Genomic DNA, 13,744 nt, shown 5'->3' with positions numbered 1-13,744 from the left:
TTCTATTAAATTCATTAGAGGCATTTATTTGTACTTTAAGGGCTTTTAGTTGGTTAAATTAAAGTGTTTTCAGAAAGTTAAATTAAATAGAAAAAGTGTAATAAATAAAAGACAGAGAATATCTTTTTTTTTTGTATATATAGCGGAGCTGTTTCACAACAAAATAATTGGTGAGAGGAGCCTCATGCAGCAGCAACACTGGCTGTCCCGCCACTGACAGTAAAGCGGGTAACCAGATATTCAAAAACAATACGTCATCCCACAATGCACCGCGCTTACGCTCGCCTTACAGCATTACCTCATCCCACAATCCACCGCGAGATTCAGAATCTTCTGGGTGGTCGTCAAGGCAACGCACCTTATCGGAGGGCCGGGCCCCGCCTCGCGACACGCCCTCCAGCCAATGGGAGAGCCCCGTCATGACATCATGGCTATTTTTAGAGAGGCAGCGGCAGCAGATAAGGTTTGCCTCCACGCTGTAGCGCTCAGAGTATATACACAGCCGGGCAGAGGAGGAAGCGCGCACAGACTGAGTCGGTGCCTGAAGAGAAAAGTTAGAGAGCTTTTCATTCACGGACTCAAAAGAACTGTGGATACTTTGGCAAAGACTTTGTGAACTGTTACAACAACAATCAACCATCGCTGGCTCAAAGAAGTAAGTTCTGATTCCTGTGTCAAGACAGTGCGCACTCAGAGTTTGGAAGTTTTTACGCACAGAGAGGACGTTTGGAAACCAGTGTTTTTCCCTCATCTGATAAACCAGGAAGAAGAGAGGGGGGGGACGAAAAGTAGTTTTGTAAAAGACTTTGTAGTATTTTGGTTTCTCTTCCATGTATACCAAGATGGAAACTACTTTCTATGACGACTCACTCAACGCTTTCTCCCAGCAAGACAACGCCGGCTACGGATACAGCAACCCCAAAGTGCTGAAACACAACATGACACTGAACCTCAGCGATCCGACGGGCACTCTGAAACCTCACCTCCGCGCCAAAGCCAGCGACATCCTCACCTCTCCTGATGTGGGCTTGCTGAAGCTGGCCTCGCCGGAGCTGGAGCGGCTCATCATCCAGTCCAGCAACGGGCTCATCACCACCACGCCGACCCCGACACAGTTCATGTGTCCCAAGAATGTCACCGACGAGCAGGAGGGCTTCGCTGAGGGGTTTGTCCGAGCTCTGGCTGAACTCCACCACCAGCACATGCCAGGCACAACTAATGTGAGTGTCACCTCAGCTGCTCAGTCCAGTGTCAACACTGCCCTGCCGCCTGTTTCATCTGTTGCCGGTGCCACCGTTTACAACAACAACGCAGCCATGCGCTCCGACTCGCCGGTGTATGAGGACTTGAACACTTTCAACCCAGCCATCAGCACCGTCTCGGCACCAAGCTACACCACCTCAGCCCCAACCATGTCTTTCCCCGCAGCCCCGCCGCAGCTTCCCATCTACGGGCAGCCATCCGCCGCCCAGCTCCCCCGGCTCACGGCGCTCAAAGAGGAGCCCCAAACCGTGCCTGAGATGCCGGGGGAGACGCCTCCTCTCTCCCCAATCGACATGGAGAACCAGGAGCGCATCAAGGCCGAGAGAAAGCGGATGAGGAACCGCATCGCTGCCTCCAAGTGCCGGAAGAGGAAGCTGGAGCGGATCTCGAGGCTGGAGGACAAAGTGAAGAACCTCAAGTCCCAAAATTCGGAGCTCGCGTCCACCGCCAACATGTTGCGCGAGCAGGTGGCCCAGCTGAAGCAGAAGGTGATGAACCACGTCAACAGCGGGTGCCAGCTCATGTTAACGCAGCAGCTCCAGACCTTCTGAGGTGGCGTCAGCGGCGGCGGAGAGAGAAAAGACTGTAGTTGAACGAAACGGACGCGTCCTGTGATAGTGAGTGGCTGTATCTCCCGAAACCGTGACGGGATTTGGGGTGATGTGGCGCGACACTGGCAGGATTGGGGCCGCACTAAAGTTCCTGAGTGCCACGCGCTCCCCGGGTGGCGCGTCCCAGAGAGGGGCTCGGGACAGTGACAGTAGCCATGAACCAGAGGGGGCATGGCAACAAGCAGGATACCTTTCTGTTTCTGTTTCGTGCTGTTTTTACAGAACTGGACAGGACTGAAGTTTTCTTGATTTACACCCAGCTCTGCATGGACCTTATCATGACCATCAAAGGAGAAATTCAGTATTAGAGGATTTAAGAACCTGCAATAGAGACTTTTCTTGCTGTAGCCATACTGGCTTCAAACTTGGGCGTGTTGGCCAACTCTAAGCGGCTGAAAAGTTGTAACAAAAGCTGCCTGACTTCTGAGTTACAGTACAATGTACTTGTTTTCTTAATTGTAAGAAATTCAGTTAGAAAAGCTTCAAGATGTACTTGTTTTTTTCTAAAGTTGTTTAATGGGGTTTCACTCATTGTTATATGTATATAAGATCAACTTGGAGTACTTATGTTTACCATTTGTAATAAGAATACTGTATAATTTTTTATGTTTTGTTTTCTGAGCACTTCAGAAACTAATCAATATTTAAGAAAATAAACCAGATGAAATGAAGCAACAATGTCTCTGTGTTCTTGTAAAAAGTGTGTGATAGAAAAAAAAAGTGGGTGTGCCATGTCAGGAGCTCAAACAATAAAACATGTTGCAACATGTTGCAAGAGCTGCTAGTTCCCAGTACCTCAAGGTAAATTCCATTAGTGCTAGTATTGATCCAGGCTAAGTGATTGTGTTTTAGCTGACAGGCCGTGCACTACTGATGGAGGCCAGTCTTGCAAACAGGGCTTTAGATGTTCACTTATATGTCTCCGCACACACAGACCTACCTGAAGAGTATAAATATACAACACCTCACATTGTTCTCAGGTGTCGACACTCTGGTACTGAGTCAAAACATGTTGAAATAAGCAATAAATCTCAACTGAAGACATCACTGATCTGACACATAACAACATGAAAATCACAGGCCATCCTCTGTGCTATTGCACCATGCAGTTGTTCAACATCATTTCCTGTTCTGGTGTAAATCAAAAAAGCCCAAACATGTTGAAACAAACTCATAAAGTCTTAGGTCCTATATTGCAAATGAATAGACATTAGCTACATCATAGCTAACACACTGAATATCACCTAGAAAATAACAGTACTTTCACAGTAAAATGTGAAAGTCCAGGTGGTTATGTAGGAGAATACATTCTTTAAATTATAATATGCTGTAACATCCTCTTTGATAAGGTATCTTAAAGCAACAAATATTAATCAAATGTGATCAATATATTAGCTGCAACACCAAAGAACAAAACACAAGATACTAGTCTCACTGACAGGCCTTTAACTTCAGAGCATTAGGCCAATAATATGCCTCCATCCATCAGCAAAGCTGCTGAATCCATCCCAATATGATCAGCTTTGACTAGATGAGAAGGATTTCTTTTGTCAAACATGTATGAGGTGAAAACAAAAAAATCCAGGGGCTGTATACAAATGAAAGTAAAGACATTTAGCTTATAAATCCAGCAACCTCATTACAGCAGGTGGATGAGGCGGGATCTGTCAGAGAGCCTGTGGCACTTGCTCAGGTTATGGGTTTAATGTTGAACACTCATCAGCCACCAGAGCGTCCTGCTCATAATGAAACACTAGAGGGCGACACAGACTGACTCACCTGAGAGATGAAATGAAACGTTGCTGTGTTTAAGTCTTCATGGCTCCACTGCTGCAGCTTGTGTTTGCTCATCGCATTAAATAAACACAGTTATGATTTTAATTTTCAAATAAAGAAAACAGGTTATAAAATATAGAGGCTTGAGGGATAACACCTAATACACAATAAAGCTTAAATGTGAAGCAAATGTGCTGCTCTGTCACTGTGTAAATACTGTTTTTGCCTTTTGTTTCTTTCCCTTTTTCCTCTTATTTGTTTGTTTTTCTTGCATTTGTATATATATATATATATATATATATATATATATATATATATATATTTCCTTATACACACATGGAGAATTTTCATATATTAATGAACATATACTGATGCAAATGCGTCTAATTCAACAGTTTTATCATAATTTATTTATGAACAAATGATTAGGCTAATTCAAAATCCATTATTATATATACAATTAAATTATGAACCAACCATAAAAGTTGATCATTTGGATGCAGGTTTATTCTGATTCCAGACTATATTGTTATTTACCATACATGTTATACTATAATAAATACACATTGGGCTGTTATTTCTCTATAAATCTGCTTTAACCTGTTCGGATTTCATAAATTTGGGGCAGCATGACATCATTCCGGAAAGCGGAGTCCTTTCCTCCCATATAAGGAGAGGGAGCGCTCGGAAGATCTACGTCACGTCGGAGGAGGCGTGTATTACGGGAAGTGAATCGACTCAGTAATCTCTGCATAATACGGTGAGTCCTGAGAAGTTATCCAAGGGGGGACACTGGACAGCCCAAGGGCAAATCAATGAAGAGATTGCAACGGCAGCAAATCGGTGTCCTATTGGCTGTAAAATAAATAAATAAATGCAGATTTTAACATTAAAAATCGCAATGAAAACTCAATATCTCAGTCTAACTGTACATATGTAGTTAATAACTACAAACACGATGCTGTTAAGACGACATAGGAGTAGGCTACTGTTTTATAATTCTGATTCACTGCATTTAAGATTACAGCCAACTTTTTATTCCCTTCAATTTGTTCGACAGTTACAGTTGCTGGTTGCTTTGCAGGTTAAGGTTTTACAGACAGAATATTTAACCATGAAGTAGAAGTGTCCACAGCAAGTATTATAATGCTGCTCACATGTTACTGCATCAGTTATAATAATTAAATAATATATTTAGATATTGCCTACACTATCAGCCTGTGCATCAGTTTGATTTTTAGAATTAAATCTAGAACTTGTGTTTTTACAGTGCCAAAGTGTTACTCCATGTACTCAAGAAAATCATCTAAATATTTCTTTCACTGCTGACTTAATGTGGCACATTTGACACATATAAATAACTTTAAAGAAAATGATGAAGCCCTGCATCGTTTGTAACATTTCAAATGAATTAAAAGAAGCAATGCAGCCCTCTTATGTGCAGTGCATCTGCACATTTACCATCAGTCTGTTGTTCCCTGCCATTGCCTGCACCAAGTTATGAGGACTGACAGCACTGTGCACCTGACATGTGCTGCTGAATAACTTTAAATAAAATATCTGGCTCATGTTTTGGAGCAAACTGGCTCAACCTCATAAAAAAACAAGCTTTCACACATAGGTGTGTGGGTGTGATTAAGAGATTGGGCAGAATGGGGTTAACCCAGGGAGTGCACCATCTCTGCACCCACACGTGGTTAGTCTAGTCACACACGCACAAGGTTATCCTGGAACCCCATACAAACAGTGTATTATTATTTCAATTACAAACTTTTTCCATGCTGCAGAAATGCTAATGGAAACTAACAATGTCAGCATGTCACATAATCCCACAAAGGGTAGGTTGAGCTGGATGGATCTGTATGTTGAATGGTTTCTGTCTGTATTTTGTTGCTAGGGTGAGGTGTCTCCATTGGCAATAAGGTAGGCTGAGAAAATAAAACCAGAACTTCAAGTTACAACAACAACTTGCAAAAGCTTAAGAAAATCTGTAGTTTCCCAGCGTATTTAAAATGCTCAATATACCCAAAGGCTTTGACGCTCAGGCCGCAGCATCAGCTTGTATCAACCCCTACGCTGTGGATGTTATCCAGGCAAAGAGAAGGGATCTAGTGTATGGGATCTCACATACTGAGGATCTACTGGATCTCCTCGTCACAGAGGGGGTCATGACAGCAGCAAAGAGATCCATCGTCTTGTCCATCAGGACTCGCAAAGATCAAAACTCCAGGGTCCTGGACATCCTGGAGGCCAGAGGTGAAAGGGCATGTCGGATATTTTTTCATCCGTGTCTTATGCTGGCAGAACCCGACCTCTATCAGCAAATCAAGGCCTATGTGGGTGGTGTGAATGAGCGTGTTCGAGACACAAGGAGACAGCTGATTGGATATTTGCTGGAGAGGGACCAACAGGGGATGGTTGTCACTCACAAGACTAGCACTTTACTTGTCACCAAAGGAACTAAGAAATCTAGCCGTGAAAGGGAAGACAGAGGCACTGTGGCACTTTTAAAACCAGAGAAGCACAAACAAGAACAAAGTCAATCAGAAAATCTCATCCACATGATTGCAACAGACGGGGAGCTAGTACTGCTACAGGAGCTGTTAGATGACACTGATATTAACACTGTCAATTCAGCCAATGAGACTCTATTACACGTAGCTGCTGAAAATGGTCACCTGCCCATCATTGAGCTCTTGATCCATAAAGGAGCCAGACTGGACCTGCAGGATAATGAAGGTCACACAGCTCTTCACAGAGCAGCCAGAAGGGGTCACACTGAGATAGTCGCTGCCCTCATACAAGCTGGGGCCCCTATCTACGCTCAGGATGTAGACGGCAAAACCCCCGTTCACCTGGCAGCAGAAAATGAACACCTGAACTCTGTGAAAGTCCTGGTGAAGGAGGAGGCCAAGCAGTCTGTGAGCCACCCGCAGGACATGTTTCTTCACACAGCAGCCATGGAGGATAACTGGAGGCTGGCTGAGCTGCTGCTGCAGAGCGGGGCCGCTGTCAATGCCAGAAACAGCCATAAAAAAGCAGCTCTGTTTTATGCAGTTTCCAGGAACAATGAGAAAACAGTGACTGTCCTTCTAGACGCAGGGGCTGAAGCTGACTATGATGTTATAAATGAAGCCATTAAGCTCAACCAAGAATCAGTTCTCCATCTGTTGCTTGGTGAGTCTCTTCATGGAAGACTATGATACTTATAATATTATTTCACAACTTAAAGTATGCTACGTCACCATGCAGCAGACTGCTTTTTTTTAGATATGAATAGCACATAAATAAAGCACAAAGCTGCAAACATACGCTCACACTGTGTCTTGTTTGGATCATAGATAACCGCAGAAGAGCTCCGAGTGAAGACACGCTGGGCTCTGCTCTCTTCTCAGCTGTTAAACAGAACCGTGATGGAGTGGTGACTACTCTCATAGACAGCGGAGCAAATGTGAATATGTTGGACAAACAAGGCTACACTCCTCTCCTGTTGTCAGCTGAGCTGGGGCACACTGAAGTCTTAAGGTACCTGTCCAACAAGGACTCAGTGTTGTTAAGACACTTACCAGCAGGGGGTGCCGGTGTGAGTGATTGTTGATTTTTACACAAAGTGGCTTTAAATTGTGCTTTTGTTATATATTTTTTCTGATTTTTGCACACAGGAAGTGACAAACCATGACATAAACAATAACAGAACATAGAAACATATCTAAGTAATATCCATCACACACAGCACATACTAAATGACACAAATATGGGGGTGTAATCTATATCTACAGTCAGGTCCATAATTATTTGGACAATGATACAGTTGTCGTCATTTTGGCTCTGTACACCACCACAATGGGTTTTAAATGAAACAATGAATACGTGCTTAAAGTGCAGACTCTCAGCTTTCATTTAAGGCTTTTTTCAAAAATGTAGCATGAACCGTGTAGGAATTACAACCATTTCTTCACACAGTCCCCCGACTTTAAGGGCTCATAAGTATTTGGACAAACTAACATAATCATCAATTAAACAGTCAGTTTTAATACTTGGTTGCAAATCCTTTACAGTCAATGACTGCCTGAAGTGTTGGACACATAGGCATCATCAGATGCTGGGTTTCTTCCCTGGTGATGCTCTGCCAGCCCTTTACTGCAGCCGTCTACACTTCCTGCTTGTGTTTTGGGTGTTTTGCCCTCAGTTTTGGCTTCAGCAAGAGAAACGCATGCTCAGTTGGATTCAGGTCAGATGATATGACTTGGCCATTGCAGAACATTCCACTTCTTTGCCTTAAAATGTCTTTGGTTGCTTTTGCAATATGCTTCAGGTCAATGTCCAACTGCACTGTGAAGCATTGTTCAATGAGTTTTGAAGCATTTAATTGAATCTGAGCAGATAATGTAGCCCCAAACACTTCAGCTTTCATCCTGCTGCTCTTGTAAGCAAGACAAGACTTCACTAGAATAAATACAGAGGGTTTATCACAAGATGCAAACCATTGGTTAGCCTTAAAAATGGAAGGCCAGATTAGAGTTTGTCAAAAACCATCTAAAAAGCCTGTACAGTTGTGGAACAGCATACTATGGACAGATAAAACAAAGATCAACTACCAGAATGATGGGAAGACAAGAGAAGGAAGAAGGGAAGGAACTGCTCATGATCCAAAGCACACCACCTCATCAGTGAAGCATGGTGGAGGTACTGTTATGTCATGGCCATGTATGGCTGCCAGTGGAACTGGTTCTCTTGTATTTATTGATGATGTGACTGCTGACAAGAGCATCAGGATGAATTCTGAAGTGTTTGGGGCACCAATATGACTTTGTTGGTGAGCATAAACTGCCAGCTTAATTGCTAATAAGTCCATATTTACTCTGAGTCAGTTTTTCAGTTCATTAACTATTTGCATATCTTAAAGGGAAACACTGCAGAATTTCAATATGTTGTTTCCATGGTCTAGGAAAGTTCAACCAATATTTACATGAGCTTCTCTCTCTTAAAGCCAGAAACCAAGTTGAGATGCCATCAAATATAAAGTCTGGAGTTGCTGCACAGATAATGAATGGAAGCCTGATTTTCAGTTCAATTCACTTTTATTTATAAAGCCCAATATCACAAATTACAATTTGCCTCAGAGGGCTTTACAGCATACAACATCTCTCTGTCCTTGGACCCTCTCAGTGGAAGTGGAAAATGGTAGAAACCTCAGGAAGAGCAACTGAGGAGGGACCCCTCCTTCAGGGCAGACAGATGTGCAACTGATGCTGTGTGTACAGAACAGATCAACATAATAAATCTACAGTAATCCATATGACAACATGATACATAAAGAGAGGACGAGACAGAGAGAGGTGCAAGGCAGTCATGAAATATCTACAATTACACTGATTTTATTTTATAATAATAATAATGGTATTTTGGTAGCATACATGTTATAAGTACAGTACAGGCCAAAAGTTTGGACACACCTTCTCATTCAATGTGTTTTCTTTATTTTCATGACTATTTACATTGTAGATTCTCACTGAAGGCATCAAAACTATGAATGAACACATGTGGAGTTATGTACTTAACAAAAAAAGGTGAAATAACTGAAAACATGTTTTATATTCTAGTTTCTTCAAAATAGCCACCCTTTGCTCTGATTACTGCTTTGCACACTCTTGGCATTCTCTCCATGAGCTTCAAGAGGTAGTCACCTGAAATGGTTTTCCAACAGTCTTGAAGGAGTTCCCAGAGGTGTTTAGCACTTGTTGGCCCCTTTGCCTTCACTCTGTGGTCCAGCTCACCCCAAACCATCTCGATTGGGTTCAGGTCCGGTGACTGTGGAGGCCAGGTCATCTGCCGCAGCACTCCATCACTCTCCTTCTTGGTCAAATAGCCCTTACACAGCCTGGAGGTGTGTTTGGGGTCATTGTCCTGTTGAAAAATAAATGATCGTCCAACTAAACGCAAACCGGATGGGATGGCATGTCGCTGCAGGATGCTGTGGTAGCCATGCTGGTTCAGTGTGCCTTCAATTTTGAATAAATCCCCAACAGTGTCACCAGCAAAACACCCCCACACCATCACACCTCCTCCTCCATGCTTCACAGTGGGAACCAGGCATGTGGAATCCATCCGTTCACCTTTTCTGCATCTCACAAAGACACGGCGGTTGGAACCAAAGATCTCAAATTTGGACTCATCAGACCAAAGCACAGATTTCCACTGGTCTAATGTCCATTCCTTGTGTTTCTTGGCCCAAACAAATCTCTTCTGCTTCTTGCCTCTCCTTAGCAGTGGTTTCCTAGCAGCTATTTGACCATGAAGGCCTGATTGGCGCAGTCTCCTCTTAACAGTTGTTCTAGAGATGGGTCTGCTGCTAGAACTCTGTGTGGCATTCATCTGGTCTCTGATCTGAGCTGCTGTTAACTTGCCATTTCTGAGGCTGGTGACTCGGATGAATTTATCCTCAGAAGCAGAGGTGACTCTTGGTCTTCCTTTCCTGGGTCGGTCCTCATGTGTGCCAGTTTCGTTGTAGCGCTTGATGGTTTTTGCGACTCCACTTGGGGACACATTTAAAGTTTTTGCAATTTTCCGGACTGACTGACCTTCATTTCTTAAAGTAATGATGGCCACTCGTTTTTCTTTAGTTAGCTGATTGGTTCTTGCCATAATATGAATTTTAACAGTTGTCCAATAGGGCTGTCGGCTGTGTATTAACCTGACTTCTGCACAACACAACTGATGGTCCCAACCCCATTGATAAAGCAAGAAATTCCACTAATTAACCCTCATAAGGCACACCTGTGAAGTGGAAACCATTTCAGGTGACTACCTCTTGAAACTCATGGAGAGAATGCCAAGAGTGTGCAAAGCAGTAATCAGAGCAAAGGGTGGCTATTTTGAAGAAACTAGAATATAAAACATGTTTTCAGTTATTTCACCTTTTTTTGTTAAGTACATAACTCCACATGTGTTCATTCATAGTTTTGATGCCTTCAGTGAGAATCTACAATGTAAATAGTCATGAAAATAAAGAAAACGCATTGAATGAGAAGGTGTGTCCAAACTTTTGGCCTGTACTGTATATATATTAACTAGTCCATACCCATTGGTAGCTTTGTCACCTTCTACCTATGCCAGTCCTCAATGCCTATGTGCAGTTTCACATAGATTGACCATGTCAGTGAGTAGAAAAACGTGGGACAGACAGAATGACTGACTGACAGAATGACACACTGACAGTTTCTGTGATTATGTACAGCATACCATACCATGACTTAGTCATACCAAAAATTAGAAACCAACAACATTGGTCCACAGGGGGAGCCACAGCGATCGGTCACATTTTAGCCATTTTGAAGCATTTTTCTGTTGTTATAACGCCACCCAGTTGCCAATTAGAGTTAAATTTCTCCAGTCACCTTGAGGCGTCCTGTTCTACATATCTACCAAGTTTAGTAAAAATCCATATGGCGGTTAGGCCTAGATAAGAAATGAGCTCTCTAGCGCCCCCATTTTGTTTGATGGGGTCAGTAATGGAGGGGTCCCCTCAGATTATGTGTGGTCATATGCCTACAAAGTTGCGTGGTGATGGGTGAAACCCTTGAGATGTTATACACCTTTATGTGATGAGCCACGCCCTCCGCAATATTCATTGCCTTATAGAAGCTCAGCTTTAGTAAGTTTTCCAACTTTTGCCAAGAGGGAACTTTAGATATTGGTCCCTAGATTATGTTCACCCAGTTTCATGCAGATCGCTCAAACTTCCTAGGAAGAGATCCATCTGAAGTGTTTTTCAAAAAATTCAAAATGGCGGAAAATCTATATAAGCGGAAGTTATGGGTTCTTGAGGCAAATGTGTTCCTCATGAGGAGAGGCATCTCTGTGCAAAGTTTCATGTCTCTACGACATACGGGGCATGAGATATGCCCATTCAAATTTGCAATTTCAATGGGTTGCTATAGCGCCCCCCTTTGGCCAATTGATGTAATATTGCTTCATTGGCATCCTCCCATGACCCTCTACCACTGTGCCAAATTTCACATGGATTGACCAAGTCAGTGAGGAGAAAAACGTGGAGGCTGAGTTAGTGACATGCAGTAAAAGGAATGAAAAAGAACCAAAACCTAGAATCCAAGATGAGAGACAGAGAAGGGGCTCAGTTTATCATAGGAGGTCCCTTTCCTACACCCAAATGAGCTTTTTCTATAGTAGTGTTCTCAGTTCTATATACTGAGAACACTACCTGGGTGTCATCTATAACTTTGTTCCCCAGTTAATTATCTGTGGAGCAGCTCCAGACTTTGTACCCATGACATCACAAATTTGAGTTGTAGCACTATAAGTTTTGGATTTGGGAGAGTTGTTCATGTTAATCATAGAAATAATATATGAATTTATAGTAGTGATTTTTTTCTTTCTTTTTTTATTTCAGAGTGCTGGTAGCCAAACAGGCCAAACTTGATGTTACTTTATCCGACCTGTCCTCAGCGTTGCACCTGGCTGTCCACAGTGGCTCTGTGCCCATAGTGCAGACATTACTGGAAACAGGATTAGAGCCCAACATTGCTGGACCTAAAGCCCAAACCCCTTTACACCTGGCAGCTCAGTGCAATAGGCCAGAATTAGTGGATGTGTTGTTAAGAGCTGGAGCACAGGTAAAAGCAGTTAGTCATTAGTGTCCATTTAGTAGATTTTTCTTAATGTTTCTGGAGACTGAGAGTTGTGTGTCATTTCTTTAGGTGAATGCGGTAGCCCAGGATGGGTTGACCCCTCTGCATGTAGCCAGCCAGCAGGGCCATGCAGACACAGTGATCCCGCTTCTTCAAGGAAAGGCCGACCCAGGAGTGAAAGACAGGCTGGGGAGGACAGCCTTGCACTGGGCAGCCTCTTCCCAGGGAGAAAACTGTGTGGTAGACTTGCTGCTGTCAGCCAAAGCCAACCCAAACACCACTGATAACGAGAAAAGAACTGCCCTCCACTTCGCTGCTATGGAGGGAAAAGTGGATGCTGTGACCTCACTGTTGTCCCACAAGGCAAAGGGAGGAGCTAAAGACATGGATGGCTCCACACCTCTTCATTACGCAGCAGCTGGCGGGCATGCCAGCGCAGTATCAGCCCTTCTACAATTACTTAATAACAAAGGCATTGAGGAGAGGAATGCATGGAGGAAAACGCCGCTCCATGGTGCAGCTGAGAGGGGCCACGGCAGTGTGGTGGTGCTGCTCCTGGAGGCCGGGGCAAAGATCAACAGCACAGATCAAAGTAAAGACACTCCTCTGCACTGTGCTGCACGAGGTGGTCACCAGGAGGCAGTGAAGAGGCTTGTAAACTGGGGCCAGGCTGGGCTCATGGGACGGCAGAAGACGGCGAGTCTGCAGGCTACAAATAATGTGGGGAAGACACCTCTGCAGGTGGCAGAGAGAGGAGACACCCCAGAACACGAGAGCATTGCTACTTTACTCAAGAGGAAGATGTTTCTTATCAAATAAAGGGAGATGAGTTTACAGAGCAAACAACAGGAAGTGGAAATATAAAGTCAGCTTAATGATCTTTTATCTTATCACAAGTTCAGGGACTCCACTCATTAAAATCACATCTCAAACCTTGCATCATATCCTGTGAAAGGTATTGAGGACTATTTTTTGCATAATTCATGATAAAAACAAATAAACAAACAAAAAAAGAAATAAAAGCATAAAAGACACCTTTCTAGTCTTCTGACCAGTGAACGTGCTTTTACACTTTATATCACATTCACCCATTCACACACTGGTGGCTGAAGCTACCACATGATGCCACCTGCTACTGAGTAACCATTCACACACTCTCACACACCAGTGGAACAGCCATCGGGAGCAATTCGGGGTTCAGTATGTTGCCCAACATCGACATGCGGACTGGAGGAGCCGATGTTCGTGGTACCTCTAAACCACAGCTGCCCCAAAATCAAATGTTGGTTGCTCAGGGCTATTAAAGCAAATATATGGTAATAAACCCTCCTTTCCCATGACCAGAACTCTCCGTGTCAATAAAGTTTTTCTTGATATCTGAACCAAATACAACCCCAGTTCTGGAACAAACCTCTTTTTGGTTTAAATGATGGCCCAGTGTAAAGA

General features: G+C 43.4%; 2 protein-coding genes across 2 annotated transcripts; both read left to right on the top strand.

The window, feature by feature from the left end:
* The first annotated feature begins 477 nt into the window (after positions 1-477).
* jun (Jun proto-oncogene, AP-1 transcription factor subunit) lies at positions 478-2,545 on the top strand. The gene has a single exon (XM_033620645.2). The coding sequence runs from the start codon at positions 831-833 to the stop codon at positions 1,812-1,814; it is 984 nt and encodes a 327-aa protein (XP_033476536.1). The 5' UTR covers positions 478-830; the 3' UTR covers positions 1,815-2,545.
* A 3,117-nt stretch (positions 2,546-5,662) lies between these two features.
* On the top strand, positions 5,663-13,194 carry caiap (CARD- and ANK-containing Inflammasome Adaptor Protein). Its single transcript, XM_033622059.2, has 4 exons — positions 5,663-6,827; positions 6,992-7,175; positions 12,061-12,283; positions 12,368-13,194. Exons 1-4 carry the CDS (start codon positions 5,663-5,665, stop codon positions 13,115-13,117), a joined length of 2,322 nt encoding a protein of 773 aa, XP_033477950.2. The 3' UTR covers positions 13,118-13,194.
* Positions 13,195-13,744: the final 550 nt, after the last annotated feature.

This window comes from Epinephelus lanceolatus, chromosome 6, assembly GCF_041903045.1.
Source record: "Epinephelus lanceolatus isolate andai-2023 chromosome 6, ASM4190304v1, whole genome shotgun sequence".
In the NCBI taxonomy this organism is placed as follows: Eukaryota; Metazoa; Chordata; class Actinopteri; order Perciformes; family Serranidae; genus Epinephelus; species Epinephelus lanceolatus.
The sequence above is the reverse complement of the archived record's forward strand: the minus strand, read 5'-3'. Positions and strand labels throughout refer to the sequence as shown.

Coding starts and splice junctions, on each gene's coding strand:
- jun (XM_033620645.2), top strand. CDS start 831: ATGTATACCAAGATGGAAACTACTTTCTATGACGACTCACTCAACGCT.
- caiap (XM_033622059.2), top strand. CDS start 5,663: ATGCTCAATATACCCAAAGGCTTTGACGCTCAGGCCGCAGCATCAGCT. Junction 7,176..12,060: donor GGGCACACTGAAGTCTTAAG/GTACCTGTCCAA, acceptor TTTTTATTTCAG/AGTGCTGGTAGCCAAACAGG. Junction 12,284..12,367: donor TGTTAAGAGCTGGAGCACAG/GTAAAAGCAGTT, acceptor TCATTTCTTTAG/GTGAATGCGGTAGCCCAGGA.